The sequence below is a fragment of the Python bivittatus genome, unplaced genomic scaffold (genome assembly GCF_059951505.1).
Source record: "Python bivittatus isolate LINGU-HERP-01145 unplaced genomic scaffold, Pbiv_v1 ctg000210_np1212, whole genome shotgun sequence".
In the NCBI taxonomy this organism is placed as follows: Eukaryota; Metazoa; Chordata; class Lepidosauria; order Squamata; family Pythonidae; genus Python; species Python bivittatus.
Genome location: NW_028277053.1, coordinates 6,559,389 through 6,578,554, shown reverse-complemented (window position 1 = coordinate 6,578,554; position 19,166 = coordinate 6,559,389). Strand labels below are relative to the sequence as shown.

Here is a 19,166-nt window from a genome sequence, read left to right as displayed (position 1 = left end):
TTTATTAAACATTATAGTTAGATAAAAACTACATAAACTACAAAAAAGAAAAGAGTAAAAAGAAAAAGTAGAAAGTGCAGAAAAAAGAGAAAAAATAGAAAAAGAAAAAAGAAAAAATATAGCAAAGGAAAAGAAAAGAAATATATAAAGAAGTAACTTCCCCCTTCATCACAAGACAAGTATCACCTTGTCTTAAAATACAACAAAAAAATCTCTTCATCCCATATCTCATCTCATATCTATAAACAGATTCTTATAACCTCACCATTCAGTCCTGGTCGGCAAAAGTCCATTAAGGGTTGCCAGAAATAACATATCTATTTTAACCATGATCAAATAAACCCACTTTATATTCCTTCCTTTTACTTCTTATAATCTTGACCTTTAATCCCTTTAAATAATATCCTAGAGCTTGTTTTCATTTTTTTCTTTGCCCTTCTCACAAAATCCTTCAGAACTTTAACAGATCTCTTTTGTAAAGAGACTGTTTTGGTTTGTCACTCTTTTGGTTTGTCACTTGTACATCCCTTTCAATTATTAAGACATCAGCCGGTTTCATTTGTATGTCCAGTGTAACATCTTTTTCCATATCACTCTTGCAGCCTGACATTTTCAAATGTACTTTCAGATCAGTCCCATCTGGCAAAACTTCTTCCTCTTCCACACCATCTTTTAAAAGCCTATAATGGCAGACACTTTAAAGATTAAATTCTGGATCCATTGCTCACAAATATCCTAAAATACAACAAGCACTAAAGTATTTTGCTTCATTCTGTGTTAATAAGTCAAATTTAAGTGTTCTTCTCCCTTAATTGTAATCTTTAGTTGTCTCTGGCTCCCTCTAGTGTCCAATGTTGAAATTCCCATCTTATGTTTTCTTTCAAGAATTCATAACAGCAGCATTTTCCCAAGGGAAGGATTCCCATGATCAATTTCAAAATCTTGTTTCAAATCTACCTGGACCCCTAGTCCATTTATAACTTTCCGAAATCAACATTCTAATCACCCTTTTGCCACTTGTTCCAAAAAAAAAAAAGTATTTTTTTTTTGTCCTCAAATTTCTCTTTAAAGCTTCTTTCGCTAAGGATTAAAGTGAACTCACCCAGTGCATGTTATCAGACTTGCCAACTGGAAAATTCTTAATAGTTGAAAACAATTAATAAGCAATTTCCAGAAGAAATGAGGCTCGGCAGAACTTTGTGACCATAAGGCTACATTCCAATAGAAGGCTACATTGCGGCTGTGAGCTTAGATGGAAATCTCTGGATTTCCAGCTGCTCCACTCATGGGCCAGCTGCAGAAACCTCAGTTCCTGCAGTTTACTCAAGAGAAGCAGCTGCCTGGAGTGCAAGTGGGCAATCTCACGATCTCTCCTTTATACAGAGAGGTTTGGCCAACCAGAAAATGCCGTCTGGCCACTGATCTCACCACAATGCTCCCTTGAAGATGTCTAGTTCGCCATGGGTCCTCACTGAAAGTCACAACCTTTTCATATTCCAAGGACAACATATTCACAGTATGAGAGCCATTACACACTAAAATGGACCTCTCATTATGCTTTCCCACCTTGTGGGTGAATTTCTAATGTTCAGCTTTCAAAATATGTCCCACCTTCACAATAAAATTATTTGTGTTTTGCATTACAGGTAGTCCTTAACTTACAACAATTGGGACCAGAATTTCTGTCGCTAAGCGATGCAGTTGTAAAGCGTGACTGCATCGTTAGGCGATGGCAATCCCTGCAGTCCCAGCTGCCGCTATTAACTGAATTGCGGCAGTCGTTAGACGAGGCAACTTCCTGCTGGCTTTCCACAACCAAAATCAGTAAGGAAGCCAGCAGGAAGCTGCAAGTCTCAGGCTGGCAGGCAGGTAAGTGGCTGCCGGTGGGTGGGGAGGAAGTGAGGGGATGCACAGGGATGCGGCACAGGCCAGGAAGGGTGCGCGGGGGTGCATGAGTGGCCAGTGTGGCCTGTGCAGAGGGCTGGGAAGGGTGCACGGGTAGGAGAGACTTACCCCAGCGATTTGCAATCTACCCTGCCTGCTTCCCCATTGACTTTCTGAAGAAGCCAGCAGGGAAGGTTGCAAATGGTGGTCAGGGACCAGTTGTAAGTTCTTTCATTCAGCACCATCATAACTTTGAACTGTCACTGAACAAATGGTTGTAAATCAAGGAGTACCTGTATTAAATTTTTCCACATAGGAATACATTTAGATAGCAAAACACTAGTTCTGAAGGACATCACATTCTTTTTGAAATATTTCAAAGCATAACCTTTGAGCTGGTTTAGATTCAACAAGCAATTTCTTGTTAATCTATTCCATTTATGCACCTAATTTCTCTTGGATGTGTTCGAGATAATGTGACCTCTTGCCATAAAAGCTGTTCAGTATTAAACAGCAGTAATTCTTTACTTACCCACAAATTCCCATTCTCGTCCAGTGAAAGACCCATCTCTGAGGCAGGGAAGGCAGGATGCTTTTTCCAGAGGAGATGGAGCAACCTCCCCAGAACCTCAGAATATGCTTCCAAGCCTCAGCACCCTCTCACTGCCACGAGTCATCAGCCAACCATCCATAAAACCAGGCTGAGGCTACTGAGGGATATAGATACACCAGCACCCCAAGCACCCTTAGAAGGGACATTTGGCCTCCTTCACTCAAGGAAGACCTGAACGTGTGGTAAGTACAGCATTACCATTTTTCACTTCCAAGCTCAACAGATCAGCCAGCCTGGGGTTGGAAGAAAGCAAGGGTTTCTTCTGAGTAGAAGTCAACAGATATATTGGGGCCCACTGGGGGAGAAATCAACTGAGGGCCAGACCCCCCCCCTCCAACAAATGCCCTCCATTCCCAGAAAGCTGCATCTCTGCACACCTTGGGTACACAGGTATGTTGGCTTGACTATTTTTACACTTGAGTGCTGCACTTTGCGATCTGACAATCCTTTTCTCTCTAAAGAACTGAGGAGTGAGGAGCCCCCCACCCTTGCTTAATGTCCCCAAACCAGCCTCAGGGCTTTCCTCTGCACAGGGCAAGAGTTTCACACTCATAGCCTGTAAGCCACATGTAACCCAACAATAACCCTTAGGAAAGAGGAAGCCATAGATCTCTTGGCTCATGAGGACCATCACAAAAGAATTAGGGGAGCAGTGCTCCCTATCCATTTTGGTGGTGTAAAAAGGGAGGTGAGAGCAAAGTAGATGGACAGATGGTGGAAAAAAGAGGGGGGAAGGAAAGTGCCATTCACTGGCAGTTCAGAGAATGACCGCCAGAAGTAGGACAGCAGCTTGCTGAATTCATTAAGCACCAGGGAAACTTCCTTGGCTGAGAAGAAACAGCTTCTAGCGCTAAAGCACCATTACAGCCAGGGTCTGCTCTCCCCTACCCATTGGTTCCCCATCACCATGGTTCCTCCTTTAAGCTGAGAAGGGAGCATCTATCCCCAGTACAGCCAGCCCTGGCCAGGATGGTGTTGCTCCCCAGCCCACCAGGGATGTGCATCAGGCAGAGGGTACTTGCATGGACAGTAGGGGGATGGTGGGATCGTGAACCCAGTGCAGGACAATGTCCTAGGGCTCACTTGGCCACCTGCAGGGTGGGGGTGAGGGTGCCTGGAGTTTCAGCACTTGCACATTAGTGCAGGGTTCCCAGCGCTCTTCCAGGAACCAATGGCTCTACTGCTGCTAGACACCAGCTTCTGTATCAAGTATGAAGCAGTGTCAGGGTGCAGCCCTCAGCCACATGTGGCAGTCCTGGTGATTTGCACTGGATGCCCTTGGCACAGGAAAGCCCTGTGAAAGGACAACTTGCCCTTTGTTCTGAGACTCTTTCAAGCAAGTGAAGGTGTGACTCCTGGCCAGATTCAGCAGGAAAAAGCGTGCTTGTGCCAGTGCAAGCTTGGCCAATCCTAGGACATTTCAAAGAGCCCCAGGGACTTCCTTGAAGGTGACACTGACAGGGCCTTCCACAATTACCCCATCTTGGATGCCCCATTTCCCCCATTACTATCCGTACATTAATGATCCAGTTATCTTAGTATTAAAAGTTTTAGGTACATCACTTTACACCTCAGCTAATGTGCATCTCTAATTTCTAAATATATATATAGCTCACCCTCAGGCTCATTAGCAAAATATTGACTCCCACAACCTAGAACCTTTTAGGTAAAGGGTCTTCCTGGATCTGTTGCTCTCTGGCCCTCACCCATGCAGCCAGACTGGTGCCAAGCACCAAATGCTGCCTCCTGAGGTTAAATTGTACAGGTAGTCAGTCCCCAGTTTAAGAACGAGTTCCGTTCCCAAGGTCTGTCCTTAAGTCGAATCTGTATGTAAGCTGGAACAGTATTACTGTATACTGCATATGGAGTATTGTGTAATTAACTCAAACCACTGTGTGTTTAACTCGAATCATTGTGAGTTTTGCTACAACAGACTCTGTTCTTAACTATGGGTCATCCTTAAACCAGGTGTACTTATCCCAGGGACTGCTTGTACTTCTAGCTATTCTATTCAATTTGTCCAGCCTTCTTGGCAAAGAACCAGAAACACAGACGTTTAGGGAGACTTAGCAAGCCAGCCTTAGCAGAAGAACGCTTCCTGCAAACAGCTGCACAGAAAGGGGAGCCCTTCTCAGGAAGCTGCCAGAGGCTCAAAAAGCCCAATTAAAAGCCCCAGCCAGGAGGTTCTGCACAGCCTTGCCTGAACGGTGAAGAAGGCTCCCCTGGACCTGGAGCCTTTTCTTCTGGCTGAGTTCCACAGACTCGAGTGAACACAGACAGCATTTTCTGAGAACTGTGGATAGATGCAAGAGACTCATAAAGGACTGATCTTGCCACAGAAGCCGATACCTGTTAAGCTTCCCTCCTTCCCCCATCCTGGATGGGTCTCCCTGAAACAAGAAAGCTGGGAGAGTATGCAAACACAGCGCAACACAGCCGTGCTGGGAGACAAACTTTTTTCCACCAGAGGTCTCTTAATCTCTGTTCCCAAAGGTCTTACCTGGGATTGTTTGTTGCAGCCAGCCCGTTTTTCCTTTCCTTAGCTTCAGGCTCTAAGAGGAAGAAGGAGAAAGAGCAGAATAATCTGACTTTCAAAGAGAAACCGTCCTCTTTCTCCCAGACAAGACCATGTTCAAGACAGCCTTCTCAACGCCCCTTTTCTCAACTGTGTCTCCCAGCTGACCAGGAGTGTATCCTGATAACTGAAGAGGCAACTAGCCCTCCCCAAAAAAGCCAGCCCCTCCTGGGCCAGCCGCCCCAGAGACCCCACATCACGATCCCTGGGCCGCCATTCTTACTCTCCAGGCTGAAAGGCAGGGGCTCCTCACTCTCTTCCATCATTGGGGTCACAAGGCTCCTGCGTAAAGAGAGCCCCCCTTTCTCTTCACAAGCAACCACAGAACTCCCTTGATGGCTCTTCTCCATTTTTGCAGCACTAACTGAAGCGCCCCCCACTGAGATGCCATCTGTGCCCTCTGCAGCGACAACAGGGTGGTCTGAATCGTTTCCAACCACTGAAACAAGCCAATTAAAATGTCAGCTTTAGAAGGGTTCTCATAGTTTCTAAAGTAGAGCCAGACACAAGACCCCCACCCACAACCAGCTTCTTTTCTGCAAGATCAATGGAGGTTCACGCCAACCTTGGCTAACTCTTCCAGCATCAAAAATGCTATTCAGGCAACATGCAAACCAGCCTCAGGAGTGAGACTGGGCAAAACCTTTTGGGTCACTTGGGTTGGCTGCCTCCAGAGGGGTTTTCTTCATCCCTCCAATTTGGGAAACAAAAAATACAGGGATGTTTCAGCACCACTCTGACTCTTGTGTCCATTGCCCATAGGATGCATGTCTTCTACAGAAACCCTCTCTTCCCACCCCAAGTGAATCCACTCACCAATGGGAGTGCTGTGCCTGGGGCCTTTCTTATGCTGGCCAACGAGAGGGGGGGTGATACTTGTTAGGGGTTGAAAGACATCTCTCTCTTTCGCTAACGAGATACGAAAGGGAGGTTCTGAAATGACAAGCAAAATAGACAGCTCAGTTCATGAACTTACAACACAATTATACCTTCCTGTTTATCTTGCCTTCATACAAAAAAAATCAATCAAACCAGCATTCCTTAAAATAGAATCACTATTGTTGCTATCAGTCTGAATCAATTCACTTCAGGACGAAGGCTGCTTCACTGAAGGTTAAGAACCATAATCTGTACCACACTGGTCCAAGTGCTGCTTGGTGGATAGATGTTTTTCAACTCCCTATTTTAGGCTGAGAATGAGGGAGGACCAGACCCTGGCTCTCCCCCTCCTAGTCCTGCTTCTTTACCACCAGACAACCTGGCTCTGGGGTTGAGAGGGAGGGACCAGCCCAAAGTCCCTCAGAGGACTAGAACCTGGATCTCCCCACTCCTGGTCCAGCACCTTTCCCTCTAATCACACTGGCCTGCAATTGAAATAGAATAAAACAGTGCAAGATTACTAAACGCATAAATACTGAAATACCCACAATGGAGGAACATGTTGCGAAGATGAGAGAATTTGCAGAAATGGCAAAACTGACCCTTTCGATCAGGGATAAAACAAGTACTTTTATAAAAGACTGGAAACCTTTTATGGACTTTTTGTTGAAAATGGAAGAAAATTAAATGGTGACTTCTAGATTTGCTGATTGAAAAAAGGGTTGAATATAGGATAGAAGGGAATCTTGCAATGTAACTTCGAAGAGGGAGGAGGGATAATAAGTTTCAACAGAAGAGAATAAGATACTAAGTTTGTTTGTAAAGAAAACTGGAAGACTCTTCTTTAATTATCTTTCACTTTTTTCTTTTTCTACTTGTATTGCTTTCAGCACTTTTTTTTTCTTTTAACATTTTTATTAATATGTTTTCTAACTTTTAAAACTTTTAATATGTAAAAATCTTTAATAAAATTATATATATAAAGAAAGAATAAAACAGCAAAAGCAGAGGATTACTGTTAATTATGCCAAAAAAATTGCATGGGCTTGTCCAAGCAGTCACCACAACCCAATTCTCCCCCCCCAACTCACCATATAATGGAAAGGGAAGGGCAGATAGGCAACCCAGAACACCTGTTCCTGTCACACCTAGTCCATGCCCCCTGTTTGCCAAGGGGAAAAAACTCAGAGTTTCACAGAAACAGTTTCTCTGATGCCTCCATCATCCACAAAGAGCAGCAACAGAGGAAAATCGCCAACACAGGCTGAAGAATCTCGCCCAGATGAAAGACCTGCCCAGCGTGGGACTCCAGCAGACTCGGCTTCCCCTGCTGCTCCAATCTGCCCAGACAGAAGGGCCCAAGCAGGACGCTCCGCTCCGCTCCAAGAATGAGAGAAAACAGGCCTTGAGTTGGAGGAGCCCCAGCTGAAGAGCAAGACATCCCAGTTCAGGGAGACATTTGGAAGAGGTCACAAAGGCCAGTTCAGCTAAGTGGGCAGGACAGAATGTCTAAAGATGCAGGGAGAAGGGAAGGAAGATGAGACTTGGACTTAAGAAAGAAGAAAGAAAATGCACTTGGAACAAAAAACACTTTGAGCCCAAGGGGAGCCAAAGCAACATAAAAGAGGATTGCTTCAATTAAGGAGAGAGTAACACCAAAATATCTACTTCTTTTTCCCTCTCTCTGAAGGAACAGCTCAAAGACAGAGCATGCACAGGTGTGATAGACGTTCCAAGCTTGACAAAGGAAGAACAAAAACGAGGGCTCAAACAAAGTGGGACTTGATTTCTTCAGGAAGATTTAAAACCCTACAGCCCAAGGTTATAAATGGTTATTTCAACTTCCTGTAAATGGTAGGAGGAGCTAAACCAAATATGCTGAAGGAATAGAATTAACTGGACTAGATCACTTTTAGCTCCAGTGACCTCATGAACTCCAAGGACTTAGCACCAAATCAGTAATCAGAGCAGAAGAGTTATTATGGTTTTAAACAGAGAGGAATTACCACAAAAGTTAATACATTTTATGTGAAAAAAGAGCAAAATGCTAAGGCTGATCAAAGAAACATTTAAAAAGAGAAGAGTCTCCTGTAAAAGAAAATGAGAGGAGCATTCATAGGCAGGAAAGTGAAATGGTGTGTTTTAACCGTGGGAAGAAAAAACATATAAACTCTGAATGTCATAATGGGAAGAGCAGAATCCCTTGCTGAAAAATCACCCCATTTAAACTCAGACCTTCTTGAACTTTACTCGTGAAGTGTGATCATGTAATTTTTGAAAGAACTGGTGATGGTGGATCAGCAAACCACGTTGGGAAGAGATACTCATTTTTTTTGAGTCAGTCTGACAGTGGCATCAAACCTCTCCTACCCTCCCCTTTAAAATCCATAATTAAAATGTTTATTGCTGAAAATGCTACTAATGTTTTCTAGTTGCCTATGCAGAAGCATCCATAGGATTTTCACTTTCAAAGGTATGTTTGGAAGGAAAATAATAGGACTGTTTTCTTTGTTATACAACAGTGCGAAGAAAATCTCCTAATAGAGTTAGGGTTAGGGTTACTAAAGCACTAAAGCACAGGGACGACTTCAGTAAAACTACAAGTCGGACCAGGTCTCAGGAAGAGCGAATGTCCTGACATCAGATAAATGCCAGTTTTGTACTGAGGGAAGGATTGTGGTATTTCGTCCCTTGAAGTCTGATAAAAATCCAAAGCTGGACAGGAAGCACCTTACGCACTCCTGCTCAAAAGCTCCAGTGGTCCACATGGCTTCTTGTCCTGTGCCGGCTGCTCGGCAGCTTCTGGGCACAATTCAAAACACTGTTTTTTACCTCTAAGCCTCTTATGCCTTGGCACCTGGGCATTCATAGAGCTGTTGCTCAATCCAAAATGAATCTCTAGGGAGAAATTATCCCTAGTTCCCCCTTTGGGAAAGGGAAAGAAGCTGAGACCAGGAGAGGCTGCTTTTCCGTAGCAGCGCCAGTTCTCAGGAGGACTGGCCCCAACCTGACAACATTCAGGAAGATGCTGAAGATGGAGTTTATTTATTTATTAAATCTATATGCCACCCAACTCCCAGCAACTCTGGGTGGTTTACAAATGGTTAAAAAACATTAAGAAAACAACACAAAACAAAAAAGAACAAAGATGGCAAAGGTTAACAAACCTAGATGGGAACAAAGAAAAAGAAGAAAAGGGAGCTTCACAGGGCCTGGGCAAAGAACCACGTCTTCAGGGCCCTACAAAACACCAGTAGGGCGGGGGGGCATTTGAACCTCAGGGGAACCTCATTCCAGAGGCCAGGCAGTGCTACAGAGAAGGATGCTCTTCCGGGTCCCGATAGATGGCATTAACTGATGGAACCCGGAGCATGCCAACCCTGCCAGATGGAACCTGCCAAGCAGATACTATAGAAGACAGGCAGTCCCTCAAGTAACCAGGCCCTAGGCCATGTAGGGCTATATAGGTAGTGACCAGCACCTTGAATCACACCCGGAAGCAAACTGGCAACCAGTGCAGCTCACGAAGCAGAGGTATAATGACGCATCCCCATCACTGCCTATGCCATCGCATTCTGGACCAGCTGAAGCTCCTGGATGGTCTTCAAGGGCACCTTCATGTAGAGCTCGTGGCAGTAGTCAAGCTGAGATGGCCAGGGCATGAGTGACTGTCTGAAGGGCCCCCCGATCTAGGAAAGAGCGCAACTGGTACATCAGATAAAGCTGGGCAAAGGCCTTCCTGGCCATAGCTGCCACCTGCTCATCAAGCAGGAGCTGCGTGTCCAGGAAAAACCCCCAAGTGCATGCCACCCTTGAATGGGGAGCTGCCACCCCATCCAAGGTCAAATATCCCCAGATCCGGGCAGTCCAAACACCAACAGCCACTCAGTCTTGATAGGATTGAGTTGGAGACGGTTCCTCCCCATCCAAACCTGCACAGCTTCCATATACTGGGGGCAGAACCTTGACAGCCTCACTTGCTGGCCCAGAGTCAAAAGATATAGGGTGCACTGATGATGCTGAGCCCCAAACCGGTGGATGACCTCATGCAGCAGTTTGATGTAGATGCTGAAAAGGAGGGGAGACAGAAGAGACCCCTGCGGCCACAAAGGAGGGGCCTGGGACTGATCTCTCCCCATCTGCCAACACCGACTGAAACCGGCCCGGAGAAGAGAACCACAGTAAAATGGTGCCCCCAACCCACAGAGCTTGCTCAGAAGGATACTATGATTGCCAGTATAGAAAGCTGCCAAGAGATCAAGGAGCACAAGAATGGATGCACCATCACCATCCCCATCCCAGCTCCGCCACAAGTCATCAACAAATGCGACCGAAGTCGTCTCTATACTGAACCCCGGCCTGAAGCCTGGCTGAAACTGGGTTGTTTCAGAGAACATTCTAATCAGATTGGGCTATATTTTATTTTATTCTTGTGATGTTTTATTGCTGTTTACAGCTGTGGCATTGCTTGCTTTTTTATTTTGTTTTACTTTTATGTTTATCATAGATGTTTTAAATGATCATGTAAACAACTAAAAGTCAAATGATTGTTGAGGGATATAAATGTAATACATACATACATGCATACATAACTATTAGCAGGAATGTCAAAATGGTTCATATTAAGGATGCGATAGCGATTTTAACAGTAGAATGATTTAAAACAGATTTTGATAGTCCTAATTGGATGAAGTCAACAAAAGGAGGAAGAACTGAGCAGAAGCAGAGGACAGAGAACCTGTCATCAGCAGATGAAGATGACTTTTGGTGGCAGTGAAGAAATAACAGGAGATATCACCAACAATCCAGGAAGAACAGATCACTTCAGGCACAAGATGAACACGAGATCAGCACGCCCATCAAATTTCAGCCACAGAAAGTAAATGACAATGTAAAGGACATGCTGAAGTTATAAAAGGAGTAAGACCCTTCAGGAGTGCTTGCCCTTCACCTATAGTATGATGAATGAGTCAGACCAAAGTACTTATTTTTGCACAGATTTCAGACAGCTCAGCCCAGGACTGTTCCATCCAATGCCTCAAATGGAAAGCCCTATAGAAACACTGGGGATCGCAATAGTTATTCTGGCCTTACGGAAGTTTGAAGCTTTTGTCTTTTGGTCTTTGAAATTTACTGGAGTCTTTTCAAGGACTAGCAAATACATTGTTACAAAGAATGGGCTTATTCCCATGCTCATATATTGATTAAAGTTTTATAAAATATCTTGGTGCTGCATTCCAAAGAATAAAAGTAGTCGTTTTGGCTGTGAAAGCAAAGAAATGCTAGCTGGTAAAGGAGTGGCAGTATCACTCCTACCCTGGATGTGCCAGTCGCAGTAAAGGGATCGAAAGCAAGTCTGGCTCTTCTTGAGTCTAGTAAATTATTACAGAAAGTTTGTTCTCAATTTTAGTTGAATAGCTCCAGCTTTAACTGAGGTAAAAAAACAAAGCCCTGATAAATTTATCTGAATATCAAAGAATGTTTAATCACCTTAAGTAGTAACAACCCTATCTTGAAAATAGCAGAATATCAAAGCAAGGATTTTTTGACAACTGGTTTCCAACAGTTATATGCACTGTGTTATTACAGGGTTCTTACAATGTTATCCTAATCGTATACCTAAGTAGGAAACTTGGGGAAAAACTCAAATGCAATGCAATGCCTGGCAGTAGGGACAACTGATACACTTTGGGGCCAAGAATTTATTAAGAATAACAGTGCTCTGAAGTGGTTATGGTCCATGACTGACAGCACTATGGAGTTGCTAAGATGGTCTTAGATATACAGATGTTGAATTTATGGTGGAACAATATACTGGGTACCTAGTATGTTATGGCTAATGACTCCCAATCTGGAATACAACAGTCACATTCTCCCCATGTTCTGTGAAACTATGCTAACTTGTGAAAAGTTACTACAGAATTTCTACAAAACACAGAGTAATTATGGTTGGAGTGATTAGACAGGCTTTCACAGTTCCACCACAGTATTCTGGAACATTCCAGAAAAATATACTTACCATTTGACAAGCTAGTAGATGGATCAAGGGTCCTTTTGCACAGCTGCCCATCTGGCTCCTGTTGGCACATTATTTGGCCCTGCTGCTCAGTCCCTACCACTTCTCTCTGCTTCCTAGGAAGGGGCAAGCTCCTCACCTCAGCATCTCTTCTAGACACAGGACAATTCCCAGGAAGCATGCCAGGCTCGCCTTGACCTTGCTCCTGGCACACTGCTTGTGTCTCTGCCATTTTATCCTGCTCAGTCCTTGCAAAGCAGCCCCTTTCCCTTTGTGGGAGCAGCCAGCTCTGCTCTTGCACAGGTTGCTGCCCCTTGGGCCAGTCCCTACCTGGAAGGACATCAGCATGCAGAATCTCTCCAGGAAAAATACTGGCTCTTTGGAACCGGCTCCTTTCCCGCTCTGGCTGGGGCTCAGAATCAGACTGCTTCAGCATCATTCCTGGACTAATGCTCCGGCACATGCTCTGCACTTCAAGCGCAGCCTCGCTGGGATTGTCCAGAGGATCTTGCTTTCCTGACCCAGCAAGTGCCAGCTCGCCAGCTGCTTGTGAATCATTTTTTGGAATGGCTTCTCTAACTACAGAATATTCCACTTGTTCTACTGCCATTCTTTCCCGGGAAATTGTCAAATGAAGGGAAAGCCCTTCATTCAGCAATTTTACTTCTCCTGGCTTCTCACAGGGAGCCTCTGGGACAGCTTCACACTCCAGGAGCAAAGATGTCTTGCTTGACACATTGCCTCGATTGCTAAGGTCATCACAAGCTTGACCACTGGAAGTGCCTCCTGCTGACTGTACAAATAAGGGCTGACTGTCCTTATTAGCCTCCTGTTCACTACAGTCATCAGGCAAGCAAAGTTTCTCCACCAAAGCACAAGGAACAGTTACAGCAGTCTTCTCCTCCACTGCGGTCAATTGGCTACCTTCGCTGGCAGAGAGGGCCAAAACACAGTCTTTCTCTAGGGGCCCTGGCAGAGGAGCCTCTGCAAAAGAGGCTGATGTTGCTGCCTCCAGAACTTCAGAGCCATCTGCTGGGGTAGAGACATCAGAATTTTCTCCTTTCTCTGCTTCTGTCTTACAGCCTTCCTCCAGGCTTGGAGATGGGAGAAAGGTGTCCTGCAAAGGAAAACAAAATGGATGCCACAACTCCACTCCTGCTATTCTGAAACCTAGCCCTGAACTAGCCACCTCAGTGGCTGATGCCAAGCACAAATAGAGGCTTAGTCTTCCAACCACACACCAAGAAAGCTAATGACTTGGGGTGGGGTAGGGGGATACATTCTCCTGCTGAAGATACATATGCAACCCAAATTTCATGTATGGACTGCTCCTCGTCCTACTGCCCCTTTATTTAAATTGTGCTCAAGCCCCATTTATTTAAAAGAACACAGTACAACCAGAAGTCTCAACCAGAGCAAGACCATAAACAGCATCCTGTGGCTTCTGGGTGAAGATCTATGGTGGACCAGACATCCCTGAAGGAGTGGACATGTCACTGTGGCCAAGATTGGCGGCCTGATGGCAAATTCTGGCCGGTGCAGTCTTTCCAGACAAGGAAAGATTGTGAGATTGCCCAGTTGCACTCCAGATAGCTGCTCCTTGTGAGGGGACTGCAGGAACTGAGGCTTTTGCAGTTGGCTCATGAGTTGAGCAGCTGGGAATTGAGGGATTTCAATCAAGCTCACAGGCGTAACGCAGCCTACATGGACACAATCTTCGCAAAAGTCTCACTTTCTTAAACACTTTCAGATGTAATTAATTTACAGCCAGAGGGAGATTTTCTGAGCAGCAAGATAAGAAAATTCCACTTCGTGAGTCGACATTCTTTCTTTTCTGGATTAAAAAGGGGGGGGGAAGGGCTTCAAAGATTTAAAAGCTTTTGGCTAAAAGCTTAACAAGGAGTCAATCTAAGAACGTTTAAAATGGATAAAAGGGATAGTAATTTTGAAGGATCACTTTTTGGTGAAAGTGCTTTTGAACAAATTGGAATTAAAATAGACAAACGGACCAGACCTTCATAGGAATATCTGTTGCTTAGTATTAAAGAGTACAGACAATTGGTGGATTTTACAAAACAAAAGATAAAGGTAATATGAGCCAGATTGTGATGCTAGCTATAACTACGGAGTGCCATTTGATACAAAAGTGTTAAGGGCACAGAAAGTCAAAACAGGAAGAAAAAAAAGGGGAAGCTTGCCTTTTACACTTTCCCTTGCAACTGAGACACTTGCACTTTTGGATTACAATATTACAACGGCAACCACCAGAAAAGTGGCAAAAACAGCAAAGCAGAGGAAAGTAACCTGCAGAGGGGGGAATTACACCAGATTTGCTTCAGAAAATGTTTGGAAGGTGTGATTTTTACTTTTAAACAGCAGAGGTTTCAACACGAATTATGTCCAGAAGACAAGAGAATTTCCAGAAAAATTTAAAGAGGAATTGGAGGAGACTAAAATGGAGGTGTCAGATAAGACTACACAAAAACCTCAACAAGTACAACAGGAAACTGAAAGGGATGACACTAAATTAATTAAATTAAGTTTAATGTGTAATAAAAATGAAGCAAATGCTCCTCAAAAGAGAAAAAAAGAAAAAGAGAGAAAAATTTCATTATTTGAAAAAATTAAAACAAGATATAATTTGCCTACAGAAGACGCTTATTAGAAAAAAGGACATAAAATATTTGATTTATAAAAATTTGGGTGAATTTATTTCAACTAAAAACAGAAATGGAGTTGTTTTGTATTTAAACCCCCAGCTAAAACCAGAACTTGTATTGACTGATGAGCATGGTAGATTTGTTGGGGTGGAAGTTAATTCGCACAGGACTGAGACTCTGATATTGGGAATTTATGCCCAAAATGAGACCTAATGCTAAGAGAGGACTCTTTGGAAAAGACCCTGATGCTGGGAAAGATTGAAGGCAAAAGGAGAAGGGGACGGCAGAGGATGAGATGGTTAGATAGCATCACTGAAGCAATGAGCATGAAACTGAGCAAACTCAGGGAGGCAGTGAAGGACAGGAAGGCCTGACGCAATATGGTTCATGGGGTCACGAAGACATGACTTAATGACTGGACAACAACTATAAAGGACTTATGGAGAGACTAATGGGTTTTTCTTACGAAAATTGATGTTTGATGGGGGATGGGAATGGAGTGATCTCCCCACAACTGGATAGAACTTCTAAGAAAAATATTAAAATCACTCAAGGGAAATTACTAAAAGTTTTCTCTGATCTGATGGACAATTTAGGGCTTCTTAATATATGCAGACAAAAAAATGACAATTCAAGAGAGTACACCTACCTTTCTGAAAGGCACAGCTCGTTTTCAAGAATAGACATGATTTGGATTTTGAAGAATTTGGCCACTAAGATTTCTAAAGTAGGGATACTACCAAAGACTTTTTGGATCATAATCCTATGAATTTGGTTTATAAAAGGAAATCCAGTTCTTTAGATGGAGACTAAATGAAATGTTGCTACAGAAAAAACTATAGTAGAGGATTGTAAAAAGAAATTAACAGATTTTTTTCAAAATAATTTAGATAAAGGTACTGATTCAAGAATGGTTTGGGGCGCAACTAAAGTTTTTATCAGAGATTATTTCATACAACATAATAGTGAACTCAAAAAGAAGAGACAAGAGAAAACACAAGCTATTTTGGATGAGATGAAGAGAAAAGAAGAATTATTAAAGAACTTTCCAGAGAAGATAAGTATTTCTCAACAAACTAAGCTTTTACAATGACAGTTATCTATGTTAAGAGTAAGAGAAATGGAAATAAAAATGAATTATGTAAAGCAAAAAAATTCTGAGTTTGCAAACAAACCAGGAAAGTGGTTAGCATATAAATTACGAAAAGAAAAGGGAAAGAAAATGTTGAAACTTCAAGAGGCGATACTGTATTAACAGATAACATGGCTATGCAAAACGAATTTCATCAATATTATTCCAACTTGTATAAAGAACAAGACATCTCTCTGAAGAAAATAGATAAGTACCTAAAGAAACAAAATTTACTGAGGATTACAGAGGAACAGAAAAAGATTATGAATGGATCTATAATGATAAGAGAAGTCTGTGAAGCTATGAAATAAATTAAACCAGGAAAGGTGCCTGGACCAGACAGGTTATCAGGTTCTTATTATAAATGTTTTGAGAATCAACTTTTATAACCTTTATAAAATATGGTGAACTCTATTTTACAGGGAGGAAAGATGCCAGAGAGTTGGAAAGAGGCCAGTATAGCACTAATACCTAAAGAGGGACAAGATTTGACTGTAACAAGAAACCATGGGCCAATATCATTATTGAATAATGACTACAATGTGTTCATAATGATTCTAGCTGATAGACTGAAAATAATTTTGCAAGAATATATTCATGAAGATCAATGCTGGGTTTTTACCTAAAAGACAGTTAAAGGCATTATTAGAAATGCGTTGGACATTTTGGAATATTTGGAGAAACACAAAGAAAAATAAGCCACATTGATTTTCTTAGATGCAGAGAAGGCCTTTGACAATATGAACTGGGCTTTCTTGTTCAAAGTTTTGGAAGATATGAACTTTGGAGAGAACTTTATAAAATGGGCAAGATTGATTTATACTTCACACAAAGCACAAATAATTGTTAATGGAGCTCTGTGAGATACAAAAAGGAACAAGACAAGCTTTGTGAGATACAAAAAGGAACAATACAAGGGTGCCCACTATCTCCTCTCTTATTTATTTTGGTTCTTGAAATACTGAATAGAGATTCAAGACAAGATGAGAGGATTGTGGGAGTAAAGATTTAAAAAGAAACTTATAAGTTAAGGGCTTTTGCAGATGACTTGGTGTTGGTTTTGGAAGATCCTTTAAAGGGAATTGAAATGTTAATGAGAAAACTAAAAGAACGTGGTGCATTAATAGGTTTTAAAATCAACAAACAGAAAATGAAGATGTTAACAAAAATATGAAAATAGAAGATCAAATAGAATTGATGAATAAAACAGGTTTTAAGCTTGAGAAGAAGGTAAAATATCTGGGTATCATTACGACAAATATGAATTGTATGTTATTTCAAAATAACTGTTAAGACACGGAATGAAGTTAAAAAGACATGTTAAGATGGCAGAAACTACAACTGTCATTGCTGGGAAAAAAATCTATGATAAAAATGAATGTTTTGCCTAGAATGATGATTTTGTTTCAGACAATACCTGTTTTGACAACTGATGCACCATTTAAACAATGGCAGGAGGATATATCTAAGTTTTTGTGGCTGGGAAAAAAACCATGAATTAAATATAAGGTGTTACAAGACGCAAAGGAAAGAGGAGGATTGGGCCTACCTGATTTGAAATTGTATTTTGCAGTTTGCTGTTCGGTTTGGATGAATGAGTGGGTGCTGCTGAGAAATAGAAGGCTCTTGGAGTTAGAAGAACATGACCTGAGATTTGGATGGCATGGGTATTTGTGGTACGACAAAGTCAAGGTTAATGTGGATTTTAAAAATCATTATGTTAGACATGCCATATTGAGAATATAAAATGAATACAAACCAAGGTTGCGCCCAAAAACACCTTTGTGGCTCTCAGCACACGAAGCATTTTATAGACAAGAAATAACAGGCAAAGACTTATTATCAAAGTTAGTAAAAGCTAACTTATCATGAGATACTAGAATTTTGTCAAGGGGAATACAAAATAAAATCAAGAGAAGAACTGGTGGCAGAGGGATATAGTTGCCAATGTTTTTCTTATTTACAGTTATTAGAAAGATTTAAAATAGACAAAAGAGTTTCTGGTTTTGAAATTGAATTGTGTACAAATGATGAATGTTATTGCTAAAATGTATAAACTTTTATTTGAAACAGAAGAACAAGTGAAAGAATTATGATAAAAATTTTGGTTATAACATACAAGTGGAACAATGGGAGAATATGCAGATGAAAGGACTGAAATTTACATTATGTTATAATGTTAAAGAAAATTTTTATAAAGTGATGTACCGTTGGTATGTCACTAGAGAAATTGTCTAGAATGTATAAAGGCACTTCAAATTCATGTTGGAAATGTGAACAATGAGAAGGGATATTTTATCATGCTTGGTGGACATGTAAAAAAACTAAAAAAAATTGGATTCAAATACATACTGTGTACTGATTCAGAGGATTTTAAAGATTAATATACAATTGAAACCAGAGGTTTTTCTTTTGGGATTGATGGACAAACAGTTGGAGAAAAGTCATGGAACTTTGTCGAAGGCTTTCACGGCCGGCATACGATGGCTGGTGTGGGTCTTCCGGGCTGTGTGGCCGTGTTCTGGAAGTTTTGTTTCCTAACGTTTCGCCAGCACCTGTGACTGGCATCTTCAGAGGGCAGGAGCACAGACAGGAGCAGTTCTCTCTGTGCCCAGGATGATGTGACCCTGTTGTATTTATATTGATCAGCGAGGATGCCTGAAGGGGGGGGGGTTGGGTTAACGAGTGGCTGCAGATGCTGGCGAAACGTTAGAAAACAAAACTTCCAGAACACGGCCACGCAGCCCGGAAGACCCACGCCAGCCATCATGGAACTTTATTTTTGTATATGAAAAAGATGGTGGAACACACTGAGATGGCCAAATTGACTTCTTTGAAAAGACACTATGTTTATTGAAGACTGGAAACCCCTAATGAACTTTTTGTGTAAAACAGAAAAAAAATGAACTTACGATTTATGGTTTTGAGGATTAGAGAAATCATAGAAAGAAGAGAGTTATATTGTAACAATAGAGTAAGGGGTAAATTTATAATTGTACTTATAACTGCTGTAAAGATCGGAAGCCACTTTGTATCTTTTTCTTTCTTTTCTATTTTTCTTTTACTTTTTTTTCTTGCATTTTTAGCTCTCTTTGATTTCTTTTTCTTTTTTGTTCCTTACTTTATATTAGTTTGTATTAGCTTTCTTCTTTTTTAAAACCTTTAATACATTTATTCTTTTTTACATTACATTAATTACATTAATTATCTACATTAATTCTTAATTACATTAATTAATCTACATTAATTCTTTTTTAAAACCTTCAATACAATATAAAAAACACTGTAAATATCCTGCTCTCCTCTGCCAGGAATAGGCCTTCAGCAAGAAACCCTTCTCTTTTTAGGGAAGGCCAGAAAAGGCCCTCGAAAGCTCATCTCCCAGCTGATGAAGACAACTGTGCTTT

The 19,166-nt window shown here is 41.9% G+C and overlaps 1 protein-coding gene across 11 annotated transcripts in view; it reads right to left on the bottom strand.

Annotated features, from left to right (window-relative positions):
* TP53BP1 (tumor protein p53 binding protein 1) overlaps positions 1-19,166 on the bottom strand; it is a 40,232-nt gene that overhangs the window by 15,680 nt on the left and 5,386 nt on the right. For 7 of the 11 annotated variants that reach the window (XM_088139342.1, XM_088139337.1, XM_088139336.1 and 4 more), the window contains 5 exons: positions 11,971-13,084; positions 5,889-6,005; positions 5,296-5,511; positions 4,998-5,049; positions 4,698-4,790 (listed from right to left, as the gene is read on the bottom strand). In XM_088139342.1, the coding sequence (XP_087995468.1) occupies positions 4,698-4,790; positions 4,998-5,049; positions 5,296-5,511; positions 5,889-6,005; positions 11,971-13,084 (1,592 nt within the window). The remainder of the gene's footprint in view (positions 1-4,697; positions 4,791-4,997; positions 5,050-5,295; positions 5,512-5,888; positions 6,006-11,970; positions 13,085-19,166) is intronic. The other 4 variants (XM_088139341.1, XM_088139343.1, XM_088139345.1 and 1 more) reach the window with 3 other exon arrangements.